The sequence below is a fragment of the Gouania willdenowi genome, chromosome 22 (genome assembly GCF_900634775.1).
Source record: "Gouania willdenowi chromosome 22, fGouWil2.1, whole genome shotgun sequence".
Taxonomy (NCBI): domain Eukaryota; kingdom Metazoa; phylum Chordata; class Actinopteri; order Blenniiformes; family Gobiesocidae; genus Gouania; species Gouania willdenowi.
In genome coordinates this window covers 25,911,588-25,926,419 of record NC_041065.1, presented here as the reverse complement: position 1 = coordinate 25,926,419, position 14,832 = coordinate 25,911,588, and the positions used below count along the sequence as shown (strand labels likewise).

Below are 14,832 nucleotides of genomic sequence, written 5' to 3'. Positions count from 1 at the left end.
CAATCACAGAGGGTCTCTAACAGATGAGGGTCCGAGGCCATAAAAGGATAGATGGGGAATTTGGGTGGTAACAGAGATCAAAATGAACAAGTGGGTGATGAAATGAGGCAGAGATCAGTGGGATGGCATCGACGGCGGTGAGTGCAGTAAGAAGATAAGCCCACTGAACAGTAGAGGCCGTAAAAGGAGTTTGATGACATACTGAAGTTCACTAATCTGCAAGATTTGGTTAAACAGTCTCTGATGGACTCTTCACTCACTCCTCCCTGAGAGACTGAAGCTTAGAAATTGAATGGGTGCTTTTATAATACCTTACCCACCAGGGGGCAGTGTTTGCCAGGCCAATGTGTCTGTCTCTCTGTGGGGCAACAGTGACTTTGGGAAATGAACCCCAGGAGTCTGATTGCATACATTTACACACCAGTGTGAGGATTCAAGGAAATGTTGGCGTTTGTTTCTCTTCTGGTGACATAAAGTAAGCTGCTGCTTTTTTCTTTTCTTTCTTTTTTTCTCCAGGAGGAGTGTTTTTGCATGCATCGGGCTGCCGGAGGGCGACCCAAGTTGGGAGCGTAGTTTCTCTCGCTGGCCGTTGGGAGTGTGTGACTTCCTGGTGCCTGTTCAGACACAGTTCCACCCAGAGGAATGGGCCCAACGCACTCGTAACATGTATAACTGGAGCGAGCCACACAACAGGTGAATGCAGAAACTCCACTTTTGAAAGTAAAATGTGTATTGTGAATAAAACGAGTCTGTTTGAGCTTTGATTTTTTCATCATTTGAGACATAGCTGATCTCTTTGGTCTTTTGTTGCCTGGGAAAAGAACCCATGTCTTCTAGAGTAGGGGTTCTCAACCTTGGGGACGCGAGCCACTGGGAAGAGGTTGTCAGATGTCTTCAAGAAACTAAGCATTTTTTTTAACAATTTGAGCCCATTTTTGGTTTTTTTTTAACCTTTTTCTGCAATTACACCAAACTTGCCTTATGTTGACCTATTTTCATCACTTTTTTGCTACATTACTCCCATTTCTGCCACTTCTACATCAAATTTCAATGCCTTTTCTGCACATTTCTTCCACTTTAAAGACATTTTCTGTGCTTAAAAACCCTTTCCACCACTTTTCCCACCTAATGACCCCATATTGTCACTTTTAACCTCTTTTCACCATATTTCATACTTATTTTTGCCAAATTAATTCATCAAATTCGTCATGCTTATTATCACCCCCCCCCCCCCCTTTCTGACACTTTTAAGCCAATATTGACACTTCACTTCAACCCATTTTACCACTTTTTTCCCCTCTAATTTTCAACTTTCAACCAATTTCTGTGATTTTTAAAATCCTATTTCACCATTTTTGGACATTTTTCCACCCATTTTATTTCTGGTTAAAACAAGCATTTACATCTTTAAGATGACTGTCTACTATGGCGTAAATAATAATAAAGTTCCTTGATAACACTGCATATTATTCAGATCCATAAATAAATGTGGTTATCACAGATTCATAGAACAATGGACCATCATTTTGCTGACTTTATGGATGGGCCCCAAAAAGCTCTCCCCTCTTATTCCCCCTCATAGATGGCCCTGTCTCCACTTGACTGTTCTTCAATGTTCATGCCTGTGTACAAGCACCTTCAGGTACAGTGGGGGTCCCCGGTCCCTGGCACCATTACTTTGGGGATCGTGGGCTGAAAAGGTTGAGAACCACTGTTCTGAAACATAATCTTGTTTGTTCTGTTTGTGGTCTTCAGTCAGAGGATTCCTTACTGAGAAAGTCCTGTGTTTTCAAAGCTGTGATCCAGCTCTTTGTGAATTCAACTCGAGCAAGACATTAGGCCCTCAGCCATCGAAAATGAGACTGAAGATGAAAAATAATGAGTTTCACATTGCGTTTTGTCAATAACTGTGTCAAAAGTGGAATTAGTCAAAGCTCCACATTCAGCTGCTGTTGCCAGCAGCCCTTCTTTCACTGAGATATCCACGCCTGAATACTGTGACATTAGTTCCTGCACCATTTACGACAAGCGTGTCCACCGATGCCCACGAGCTGAATATTAGCTCGGAAACCCCGCTAAAATATTCTTTTGAAGAAGTGGTCAAGTGTTTACGGTCAACAAATGGAGAATAGGGCAGAAGGGGTTCAACTCCATGTCTAATGTGCTAGCTGGTATTGTTGCCGAGTCTATTAATGTTTACGTAGCTAACGGGGAATTTTAGTGTGTCCGAAAAGTATAAATATTCTCATAAATGATAAAAGCATCTGTAGTGAGTGCAGCTGTGAGTAAGCTATGTGCTGGATGCTATTTTAATCTATTCTTTTTTTATTATTGCATTAACAGTTTCTACCCTGCATCTTGGGAACGTGTCGCCAATGAGGAAATGTGGCAAGCCAGGTATGTTAAAGGTCATACTTCACACATCGATTTAGAGCAGACATGGGCGATTGGTGGCCCTTGGTCTAATTTTGTTCGGCCATCAAAAACAAATGCGCAGAATGACTAGAAAAACATAGAAAAGGACAACAAAAATACAGAGAATAAAAGAAAAATACATTAATTTAATAAAAAAAAACAATATATATACAGCATACAAGATGTATTGACAACAAAAAATACACAAATTATATCCATAACATAAGATAAAATAAAAGTACAGAAATTGACGCAAAAACAAAACACAAAAAAAGAAAAATGCAAAGAAGGACCGCAAAAACACACAAGATGAAACGAACCCTTTGTTTTTTCATGTATCAATTCTCAGATCGGTCATTATTCTAAATGATGACATGAATGTTGATGATGTGCCCTTCAGATAACCACAAACATTTGATTGTCTTAAAAGTTTCCCATCTCTCCTTTAGAGTAAAGGTTCTTAACTCATGGCACCTGTTTGTCAAAGGTTTACCTTTGGGGGAAAAAATAGTATATTTATGCATTTTTTGTCATTTTTGAGATCTACTTTTTGTTAGTTAATGGATAAAAAGGGTTGCCAAACACAGTTCCTTGACACTGTATGTTATCATGTTATTATTATAAGACACAATGCTGTTTTTCCTAAAGTTCCTGTCATTTTTTCTTTTAGTGCAGGTTTGTTTTGGTCCTGAAGAGCCTCTATTCTGCATGTTTTAGATGGTACCCTGGTCCACCACACCTCATTGTAAAGAGTAGCTCATTACCATCACTTACTTTTTGTCTTCAAAAAGGGAGTGGGTGGAAGTATGAACGTAATAGTCCCACCCCTTTTCCTACATTACAGTAACAAATAATCTAATTTTCACCATCTTGTTTTGTAACCATTGCTGCTGTTATTAAATTCATTTCATTTCATCTTTATATGATTTTGATTATAATACACACAAAAAACATGTTAGACACTTTAAAGACATTTTCGTTTAAATTGCTTGATATTTGTACACTTTCCATTGTTCCAGAATCTTTTTCCACATACTGAAACACAAAAGCTTTTCCTCGTTGTCCTTCCCTCTCAATACAAAGCTTTTGAATGTTTTTCGGTTAAAATGTATTCTTGGCCTTAAATACAACTTGAATAGTTTGAAAAACTCCAACTAAATCTGCCAATTTCAGTAACTTTGACTTGAGGAACAATGGGTTGGTATGATCCAAATATCTAGCGATATGTATCTAGCGTACTTCTCTTTTTTGAAGTTTAATTATTGATTGTAAATTGACCAAATTTGCTAGATTTTGCTCATTTTAGTTCACAGCTTTGTTATTAAAAGAGTTTCTAGTCTGAAAACAACTGCTTTAGAGCACAAAAAGCTGCGTCACTATACATGCTGGTCCAACAGGACATCTGCATAAACCAGTGTGGTGTGGTAGAGCATCTCCACGTACGTTGTATTTGCTGACAGCATCTACATAAATCACTCCATTGGAGTGGTACGTCTGAGAGTGGATCTGCATGGCTCATCCATCCAGCACTTAGCCCTGAGCCTGCACGCTTTGTTTCAGGATGAAGACGGCTTTCTTCCTCTTTGACCTGGCAGAGAGGCTGCAGGGAGAGGGGAAAGCACGCCTCTATGATCTGTCTTACACCGTGAGTCTGACCCCAACAGACACGCAACAATTCCGTCACTTACCAAACTGTGCAGATTTAAGAGCCACTGACAAAAGTACATTAGCCGCGAGAGCTTATGTGGTAATATGTGTTTTTATTTTTCTGTGTGTGTGTGTGTGTGTGTGTGTGTGTGTGTGTGTGTGTGTGTGTGTGTGCGTGTGCGTGTGCGTGTGCGTGTGTGTGGCAGCTGTATAAGGAGATTGTGGAGACTCACTCAGACTACCCGCCGAACTGGGATAAGAACCTTGCTCTGGCCTGCGAGAGGGTGCTGCGCTCAGGTTCTCGGGGTCACAGTCCTGACGTCCTGCTAACCTGCAGCATCCAGCACTTTAGTCTTTACCTACAGCGAGAGCACACCGACCCTCAGGCACCTGCTATACGCTCAGCCATCACTCACCTGCTCAGAGAAAGAGACAAGCTTTGACAAAGACCCTAATATTATCCAATGAGATGCACTGGGGAATAAGCCTCAAAGTGCAGCTTCCTGTCTTTTTACGTCAGAAGGTGGGACACACATGACACTGTTTTGTGGCCATATTGGATTTTTGAGTCGGAAACTGTTAAATAGCCAAGCTGGACTCCACTTTTCCGTCCAAACTCTTTATTTATTTTTTTTTTTACAGACGGACAGATTGCTTCTCAACCAGGTGTCATTGCTCTAATGCACATGTGTCAAACTCGAGGCCCGGGGGCCAAATCCGCCCCTTAAAAACATCCAAATCAGCCCACAGGGAAAGTAAAAATGGCTGAAAAAAAATGTAAATGACAAAATTATTTAGCTGAGGATATCTCAGCTCGTGAATTTTGGCAATATTCAAAAATAGAAACTGTTCATGGGAATTACAGTATTATTGAAATTAAACAGAAATTGGGAGTAATTTTATCACTGTATCATATCTCCCCCCCCCAAAAAAAAAGAGTTTTATTTGAAAGTAGAACCTTACAATTATTCAAGTGGAGTTTAATTGAATTTGTCACAGATTCAATGAAACTCTACAATATTTGCAGGGGTTCACAGTTTTCCCATGCTTATATAAGACGATGGAAGTCATTTTTACCCTTATATTGTTGAAAGAAACTATAGTTTTTCCAAAGTTCTGCTCAATCCTCAAATAATTTGACAAGATTAGCCCCAAATTATATAAATATTGTCGCTGCCTGTCACGTGTTGCTTGGATATTGTCTGTGCCTTATATACTACTTACTTTTATATTATTTATACATGGAATTTGTTTGATTCCCAACCTCTGCGGCCCATTAAACTGTTGCGTATTTGGCCCCTGAACTAAAATGAGTTGGACACCCCTGGTTGAATTTTTACATCAAACATGGATGTTTTGACCTCAGGAAGTGTTGACTGACCTCAATTAAGCTCTTCCATGCTCCGTTTTAAACTCACACATACAAGTTTGTTATTATTGCATCATTTTGCGGGTCCTATTCTGCTCTCACAGCTTTGACTTTGCTGATTATTTCCCCCCAGCTTTTGCTCCAGTTCCCTTTTTTCTCACTTTATAATGGCAAGACTGAGATTGAGGGAAACCCAATTTGGGGGCAGAAATAGAGGATTAGAGCGTCTGTTTAATCTAGGACAGACTTGAGCTGTGCCACACAGCCCTCACTCCACATCAGCCACCCCCCACACCCCACAACCCCCACCTCCACTCGCCCTTCTATCAGTCTATCTTCGATAGTCCTTTAGATGTTTAAACTAATGGAGCTGAAGAGTGTTGTTTTTCCTCTTCCATCCTCACAGGAGGGCAGTAATCTCTGATGGATTTAAATGAAATGTCACTATGCCAGGGACCCTTTTAGAGGTGTGTGTGTAATGTGTTTTCGTGTGTGTGTGTGTGTGTGAACATTCGTAAATCTCCACTCAAGCCCTTTTCCAGGCAGCGCCACACAAATACATATTCAATAAACAGATCAACAGACCGGAAAAAAAAAAAAGCTTTGATTGTCAGAGAATCACAAAGCTGTTCTGACCATTAGCTCCCAGCAACAAGAAAAATGCACTTTGGACCGTGTTAATGCTGGAGACAGCAGATGAAAAACAGTCCAGGGATCCTTCATGTCTTTGTAAGTCTTTGACGTGTCCTCAGGATGTGACACAAGTTACTATTTTCCTACTGTTTTCATTATGCTAATGAGTGAGTGTGCCATATAATGTGTTATGAGAAGGTCAAAGCTTCGAAACTGCCATGAGAATAATAATAAAAAATGACTAAAGGAGTCTGTGGTTAGAGATACCACTCATAAGTAAAGGACAGTTTTCTCAGAATGTATTCTGTCCTCTGTTTGCTGGCCTGTTGAAGCCCAATATGTAACACTCAAATTGTTACAAAAAAACAAAACATAATAAAACAGGAAACGTAATAACTGGTCAATAATGTAACAAGATGCAGGGCCAAAAACGTTTCGTTATTAAGGCTGACATTACGTTGTCATTATTTGTCATTAGCATAAATAAGGTGACATGAAGGCTTTCATTAAGTATCGTTTGCTAAATGATGACACCTTTGGAGCTATGTTGGCATTTTTGGGTTAGATGGAGGGATCTGGGGGGTTAGGTAGGGTTAGAGTGATGAAGGACACTTAATGACAGCCTTCATGACACCTTATTTATGCTAATAACATATATTGTCATGATAATGACAGCGTAATGTCAGCTTATGTATAAAACTTACCTTCATGTATATGTATAGAAGATGCTAAAAGTATCCAAGTTTTGGGCTTAACATCTTGTTACATTATTGACCAGTTGTAACATTTTGGGTTTTATAACATTTTTTTTAATAACAATTTGGATTTTGTTACATTTCTGGTCATTGTTACATATCATGCTCTAACAAGGCCCGTCAGCTATTGGTGATGAAGTCGACCTTTAGTGAAACACAGATGCTTTGGTTTTCTATTAAAAAAGAGAAACTTGATTTGTTTGTGCATCTCTTTTTCTTTCAGGTGTACAGTTATGAAGCATGATTTCAAACAAAGCACATTGCTTTCTTGTTTTTTTTTACTTTACTAGCCTCCAAGTGTCCCCCCCACTTACTCTTGTCTTCCATCCTCTAACTCCCTTTTCCTCTCACCCTGTCTCTCCATAACCTCTCTGTTTCTGAGAATCAGTTGCCCACCCTAAATCAGCAAGCTGCCGAGGATTGTGAGAACCCATGGAATCGCCGTGACCAGGGATGCAGGCAGGGAGCCACGGCATCACTGGAATGTGGGACGTCTGAGGAGATAAGAGCTGTGAGCCCAGCCAGGGAGAGAGAGAGGAGGGGGGTGGAGGGGGGATGCTGCGTGAGAGGCTGAGGCTATGGGCCGTGGTGCTGAGGAGGAAACAGGGAGAGGGGCAAGTCTGTGAATGGAGAGACAGAAACACAACACCACAAAACATCCAGAGAGCAAGACAGAGTGAGCCTGGGAGAGGGGCGGGGGGACTTAAGGGGGCACACACTGGAGATGGGAAGCCTGCCTTATTCCTCTTTGCATTTCATTTACATCCCTGGCCGTATCGACCAATCGGATTGGGAGCAAAGCCCAGAGCTTAGGAGGGGAATAAAAAGACAAAAATGCCTTTGCTGCTCTCATCCCTCTCTGATAATACCCCTTCTGTTTTTCTTTTCTCCTTTTCTCTCGTCTATAAGTAGATACTGTCCGAAATGCCAGCAGGAAAGCGACACCTCCGCTTGCTGTGTATCTCAGATAGACCGAGCGGGAGCAGTGGTTGAAAAGACAGCTTTAGCAACTGGGCCTATCTCCACTCCTCTCTCTGGCTGGATGGAGGCAAGCAGTGGTGAGAGGCGGAGGGCTGGGGTGTGCTGGTTAGTGTTTTGGAAGAGAATGGAGGGTGTGAGAGGAGTGATACACTGAGCTGGCCACAGATTTTGCAGAATCTTACACTTTGTAGAAAAAAGTTTGCAGATACTGTAGATCCCCATTGCTGAGCATAAAACCATCTTCAAGGATGTTTACCAGGTAGGCCTGGTTTGCCCAAACTCCACACATGCTTTTAACTTTCAGTTTTTATCCTACTAACATGAAGAATGTGAGTAACACAAAGTTTGTGTGAGTTTTTATTGTTTGGTTCATGTATGAATCACTTTTAGTTTCCCAAATGTCACTTTTTAATCAGCGTTTCTCAAACACTGTGCCGTCACCATCAATTATCATGTCTCTTGTATAAACTATAATATTACTGAAGAAAAAAAAAAAAACTTTTATTGACATAGATTGACATAGGTCAATGATTACCGTACATGAAAGTGGTTTAATACGTACCTTTTTGTAATAATTTCAGTTCAATTCTTCTTAAAAAGCAGTTATTGTTCATACAGATCAAGCTAATGGCTAATTTTCATGTTTGAAATACATTCATTTTGAACACCAATCATGTATTTTACCAATTGTTTAGTATAGCACTGGATTGTTCTCTACACACAAGGTGAGAGTTGTGATTTTCACTTGATTCTATCCCAACTGAAACTTCAGGGTACAGCCTGAAAATGGTACTTAGCAGCATTTCATTACGATGGCCACTGCACCATCAAGCAAGCAATTTTCTAAACTCCTCATCAATGTGTATTGGGTGGGATTAGGACCATCATCTTCAATCTGCGCTGAGAAAACACTCAGCTTGACTTGTTTGCCGTCACTCTCAATTTGGTTCTCCGTGTGTGGTAGTTGCTCTTTGTATAGTTGTAGGTTTGTTAAGTGTATTTGTACAGATGTCTGTATATTCTGCTCTCTGTTTGGGTAGTTTTGTATCTGTTGTATTCGTCTCTCTTCTGTTTCAAGGACTTCGTGCTTTAAGAGCTTTGTCTGTGTGATGAAAACTTTTGGAGACGTAGAAGGTATTTGCAAACTTCAATACAGAAAGGCCTTAAGTTTCAACCCTGGGAGTCAAACCCATAGCCTTCTGGTTGTCCAATAAGCTGCCCTGAAGTTTTTTTTTTTTTTTTTATCCCCGCCAAGGACGTAATATTTACAGTGGCTTTTATTTAATTGTTTCTCTTTTAGCAGCATTACATCAAATGCACAAGGATTTGAACAACATTTTAACCAAAGATAGACCTTATATTATGGAAGATTAGATTTTGAAGGGGATCAAGATCATTATACTGATTCTAGATCAATTTCAAAAATAAATTAAAAAAAAATCCCTATTTCTCATTTTTGGTGAAATTTCAATAAATTCATGTATTTTGGTTTGTGATTGACCGATCTTCATGAGATTTGACTCAATTGTGTCAGGTCGGTTCTTCAATTATCCCACTGAGTTTCATCTGGATTGCGCATTTTAGCGTCTTTTTCTTTTTTTTAAAAAAATAAATAAAATGGGGTTTTTCATACATTTGGACGTACTGTATTGTTGTTATTGGGAATACAAATTTCTTCCAAGCCTTCAAAGTGATCCAGATAACTGTCTATTTGGCTCTTGGCGGAGTTTGCGCTCTCTGAATGATCTTGTTTTGATTAATTTTGTAAATGTGGAATAATGTTGAGTTCTCATAGAACATACAAATGCTGTATATCATCTACAGTTTTGTGTAGTTTGTCGATGCAGCATCCAACAGCGCTGCTGTATATATCAAAGGGAGCAGTGCTGAGCGTAATTGAAAATGGCTACCATGGAGAAAGGTCTCTCTCAGCTTCAACTGAGAAGAGGCAGAAAGAGCCTCGTTCTCCCCTCTCTTCTTAGATCTATTTAAATAATTGAGGAGTAAACTGACAAATTAGGCACCTTTATGGAAGCCCCCCGGTCCTCTCTCGAGTCCTTCACTCTCCTTAGTACAAGAGAGTGCCACCAGGCACAGGATAATATCTTTGTGTGCTTTGAGAGCGAGGGGTGCTGGTGAGCCAGGAGGGGTCTCGCCAATCAAGCAGGCCACACTTCATCCCTCAGGTTCTAATTTTGTGGCACATTAAAGAGCTCGGCCTCCATTTAGGACACTGAGAAGCATTTTCATAATTTGCCGGGTCTGTCGACTATGCTCGGGGGGGCGTTCTTCCTCTCCTCCTCTCTCTCACTCTCTATCTGAATGGAAGGCCTGAGGAGGAAGAGAAGTAATTCATTCGTCTTCAGCTCCACTTCTTCATAATGTTGCCGCGAGGTGTGCACAGCAACTAATATTTATTTAATGATTCTCCACCAGTCCTGAGGTTTATTTGGCATACCACACCAACGCTGCTCTGTGCAAAACGGTTCCATTCATCCAGGTAAAGGAGGCCACTTTGCATGCCTGTGATTTTCTCTTTAACTCACCTTGAATTGAGTTTATTTGTCTATGGTGTGTTTATAATCCGTGACCGTGGAGCCTTTGAGCTGTGACTCCTGGGCTGTAGTGCTCATACAATACCTAATCTATCAGGGTTTAGTGATTCATCCATTAGATGGACGAATCGATTTATATTCCTACGATCCAACTACCGGTACATTGATCTGTGCTCGGCAAGTTGGCCTTCCGGAAGACGTTAATCGATCTGTAATCGTTTTAAATGGTAATCAATTGATTGTATCAATACATGGAAATGATGCATTGGATTCAAGCACAGCAGGCTTTATATGGATGTGTTTTAAAAGTACTTTTAATATTAAAGAAAAGTTAGCACCCTGTTCATTTAAACTGAAGTGTTGGTTTGCCATTTCGTAAACAAATAAACAACATTTAATTTGCCATTAAACATTTTTTACTTGTTTGTTTATGTTCATAATTAATTTATAAAAGATTCACTAACAAGAAACAACAGGAATCTATGAAAATTCATCCGCACTGTACAGTATTTAGCCATTTATTTCAGTCACACTGGTATTAGTTTGGCAAAAAAAGTTACTGAATCCAAATAATGTCACTAAATAGTTTCGGATCGAAATTAACCAATATCGTCCTTGAATTGAATCAGCAACAACAAATACAACAAATTGTGATTTGAATCGAATCTTTGTTAAAAGGAATTGTGATTAAGAGGAATCATGATTTGAATTGAATTGTTAAAACGAATCGAATCGTTAAAACAAGTCGTGATTCCAATCAATGCTAAAATGAATCGTTAAAACGATTCATCTAGGTCAAAGTTGGTTGATTTAATTTTGCTGACTCACTCCATCCATTCACTACAGCATGTGTAAGCAATGATTCACATGCAATTGGTCACATAATTCACAGTCTCGGGGGGGCATTTCATTGCTGACAGATGAGCTAATCTAAAATCCCCCAATTTACAAATGAAAATCCCACCATCCAATTGAGCTAATAGCGGGACTTGAATGGGATAACAAGATGTGGTGTAATACTGGATGTTGGACTGTTTGCAGTGATTACAGGGGCCCGTAGGCCTGGCCGAGGCTGAGTAGGGAGTCCCTCCTCGGGCGAGGAGATACGCCCGCATGTCTGCTCCTTCTGCTGGAGCAGAAAATGAAGAGGGTGAGCTTTCTCTTTCCCTTCTCCACCCTCTGCCTCTGCCTGCTCATCACTCTCTCTCCATCTCATTCCTGCTCTCGTTGGTTTGTACTATTGCAGTGCTTGCAAATGTGCACAAACAAGGGAGGATTAAAGCAAAACGAATCTAAACAGACAAACGGAATTAGAGTGATGGGTGTCGGTGGGCTGGTTCACAGTGATAAACATAATGATGCTTTGAGTGTGTGTGTGAGTGTCTGGGGGATTATCAATGGTTAGGTGTGCCGTGTGTATGGCTGGCTGACTGCTTCTGGGTGTCTTTCTGTGTTTGCCTATCTGTCTATGTTTTTGTAATTATGTGTGTATATTTACTCTGTCTCAAGTTGTGTGTTTGATAAATGAGTTGTTCGTGTTGCCACACGAAACACAGGCCTGGGCGCCCTCTACATATGTGTGGATATGTGTTTCTCTGTCGGGGTAACAGTTGTTTAAGTTTGTACACTGCAGCAAATACATCCACCTGCGTGTGCCATCAGAGCAGAGCTTCTCAAGCAGTGGGGCGGGGCTCAAAAGTGGATCCCAGGTATTTTATTTGATTAAAAAAAGAGAATAAGAGCTCATGCTTTTATTTTGAAAGGGATTATTTATGCAGCAGAGGATCATCACTTAACATCTTTAGTAATGGTTGGTAATAGGTTAAAATTGTATGTATGTATGTATGTATGTACAATCAATTAATCAGAAGAAAAGATACTTTTGGGATTTTGCATTTTCAGAATATAACTTTTTAATTAAATATGGCCCACGGATATTATTGGCTGATATTTGCCATAAAATGTAAACTTTGGTCGACATATATCAGTTTTTTCACCAATTATGAAGAAACGATGTGTTGTTTGTGACAACACATTCTAATCTTATATAGTACTTTTTCCACAATTAAAGTTATATGATAATAACAATAATGGCTTGGATTTATACAGCGCTTTCTTTGATGATACTCGAAGTGCGTACAAATTGATTAAGGATTGTTATGATATTTATTTGGGGAAAACATCATGGGGCATCACAACAAAGTAGGCTTAACCTGGTATTTCCATATATATATATATATATATATATATATATATATATATATGCTGTGGCGAGGGAATTGGTTTATATTGGAAATAGTAAATTTGGTGTTGGACAATATCAGCAAAAGGCTGATATTCAACATCCTTATTGTAATTCCATCTTGTAATTTAAACATTTTTTTTTTACAAGAAGGCAATAGTAATAATAGAGAATATTTATTCATTTATTTTAGACATCTCACTTTTAAAGTGTATTTTAAAAAATGTGAATAATCAACTACATCCTAGTGTACTGCTCTACTGTAACCTTTATTTTCTCTTGTTGAAATTGCAACATCCTTTGACTACATTCGTTTGAGAATTTTAACATTCTGAAAAATGTTCAAATGACGTTTGTGTGCATGCAGATGTGTTGTTATCTTGTGCCCGGGCTTGGTGTGGTATGTGCTGAGGAGGTCAGCGGTATATGGAGGGACCAGCATGGGGCCAGTGATCCAGAGTCTGGGGTCCCCTGTCGAGGGGCTGTGGGATTAGGGCTAAACCTTGCCCTGCCAGATGGGCACAACACATTCCCAACATCGCTGCAGCAGCTCCAACACAGAACGTCCGTACTGCTCTCCCTCTGCTGATATTTAAACTACACTAAACCAAAGGTCAATAAAATACACACCAACTATTCCATTAAATGCTTGTATAAACTCCTTAATGTTTCTTATTTAAAAGTGCCATGGTATTCGTTTAATATTCTTATATAAATGAAAATTATTAATCATCTTTTTCCAGGATGTGGCAGGAGTGCAGCAGCAGACGGTCTGAGGTGAGGTACTCTTCAAAGTATCAGCTCGTGCACAAAATGGCCAGTCAGCAGGTTCCAGGGCATCCAAAATGAAACTTCTAGCTTGGTTTGATGTGCTGCATGTCTGAGCCACAGGCCAGAGTAAAGTAATAAAGTGTGTCTGTTTGGGGATACCTGTGCCTGAAGGGCGGATTCACTATGATCTGAAATAAAGGGTGGTGATTCAGTTGCTTCCCTAAATCCTTTAGTGACGCAGTTTCCTCACCTGCTGTGCGGAATTCACTAAGATTGCAACAATGATAAGTGCATGAGCAGAACTGGTGCAGACCGCCCTTTATTTAAATGAGCGTTTTGCTTGTTTAAAGTGGAGACGTCAGTGCGCACAAGCACACTGACATTTGAGGAAGTTAAATTTGAGGCAGATGGACTTCCTCTGTCTGCTGCACAAACATTTAATAATGTAGAAAACTAAATAAACAATAGTGTTTTTTTTTTTTTTAAATCTAATTATATTTTTTCCCCCTAATTTAATGTGGGTGCTCCGTCAGAACCTGTAACTTTGCTCTGATCAGACCATGAAAAATAGGCAGATTAGGACAGAAACCGTCCTATTGATCTACCTATTGATCTGAGTTAATGCAGCAAGTCTGTCAGTCAGTCTGCATTATTTGAAGATGATCTACTGACCATAATCCAGTAGGTCTGAGCAGTGTTGGGTCCTGCACACTCTCATGTGAAAATTGTGCCATCAGTGATCACCACTGCGTAAATTACGCATCTGATCCGCTGATTCTGGCCTGACATCAACATGACACGTGACTTTGACGGTCAAAACATGGAGAGAAAGACACAGACTGGAGCAGTGTGTCCGAAGCTACATCTATCCATGGTCATAGTCATATATCCATCTCTGTGCACAGCGACCCTCTGCACCACACACACACACACACACACACACACACACACACACACACACACACACACACACACACACACACACACACAACTGGAGCCTTTTTTCCATTTCCACTGTGTTTTCTGTCAAATGTGTGTGTGTTTGCACCTGCTTATCAGTCGTGGTATTTTCTGGTACTAAAACAATCACTGCAAACACTTCCAGATTTCATGAATCGCATTGCTTCCCCTGCATTGATTTATTTGGATTTCCTCCTGCGATATTTTTGCTCCCCCTGGGAGATCCACTACTATGCATATTCAACAGAGGGAAACGCGCTAAATTGATTAAGGGCGCATTGGGAAGCGCAGCAGCAGTGTACTCCTGATTACCTGGGCTTTGTACTCCTTATTAGCGTGTGGAGTGACATTTGCTCACGTTTTAATACCACTAAACCTTTAGTGAATCCGACCCTGAGTGTAGTATATGGTAGTGTGAGAATCAGCCTCATTTCCTTCTTGTTTTTGGAAAGTGGCTTAAACAAAGATACTGTTTTTGTTTCTGTTTGGGTTAAGGTCTGTCAT

At 40.1% G+C, this 14,832-nt stretch overlaps 1 protein-coding gene across 2 annotated transcripts in view; it reads left to right on the top strand.

The window, feature by feature from the left end:
* tmem260 (transmembrane protein 260) overlaps window positions 1–6,529 on the top strand; it is a 45,383-nt gene extending 38,854 nt beyond the window's left edge. For both annotated transcript variants that reach the window (XM_028439034.1, XM_028439033.1), the window contains 4 exons: window positions 517–693; window positions 2,344–2,397; window positions 3,976–4,060; window positions 4,269–6,529. In XM_028439034.1, coding sequence (XP_028294835.1) covers window positions 517–693; window positions 2,344–2,397; window positions 3,976–4,060; window positions 4,269–4,505 — 553 coding nt within the window. In that variant the 3' untranslated portion in view covers window positions 4,506–6,529. The remainder of the gene's footprint in view (window positions 1–516; window positions 694–2,343; window positions 2,398–3,975; window positions 4,061–4,268) is intronic.
* Window positions 6,530–14,832: the final 8,303 nt, after the last annotated feature.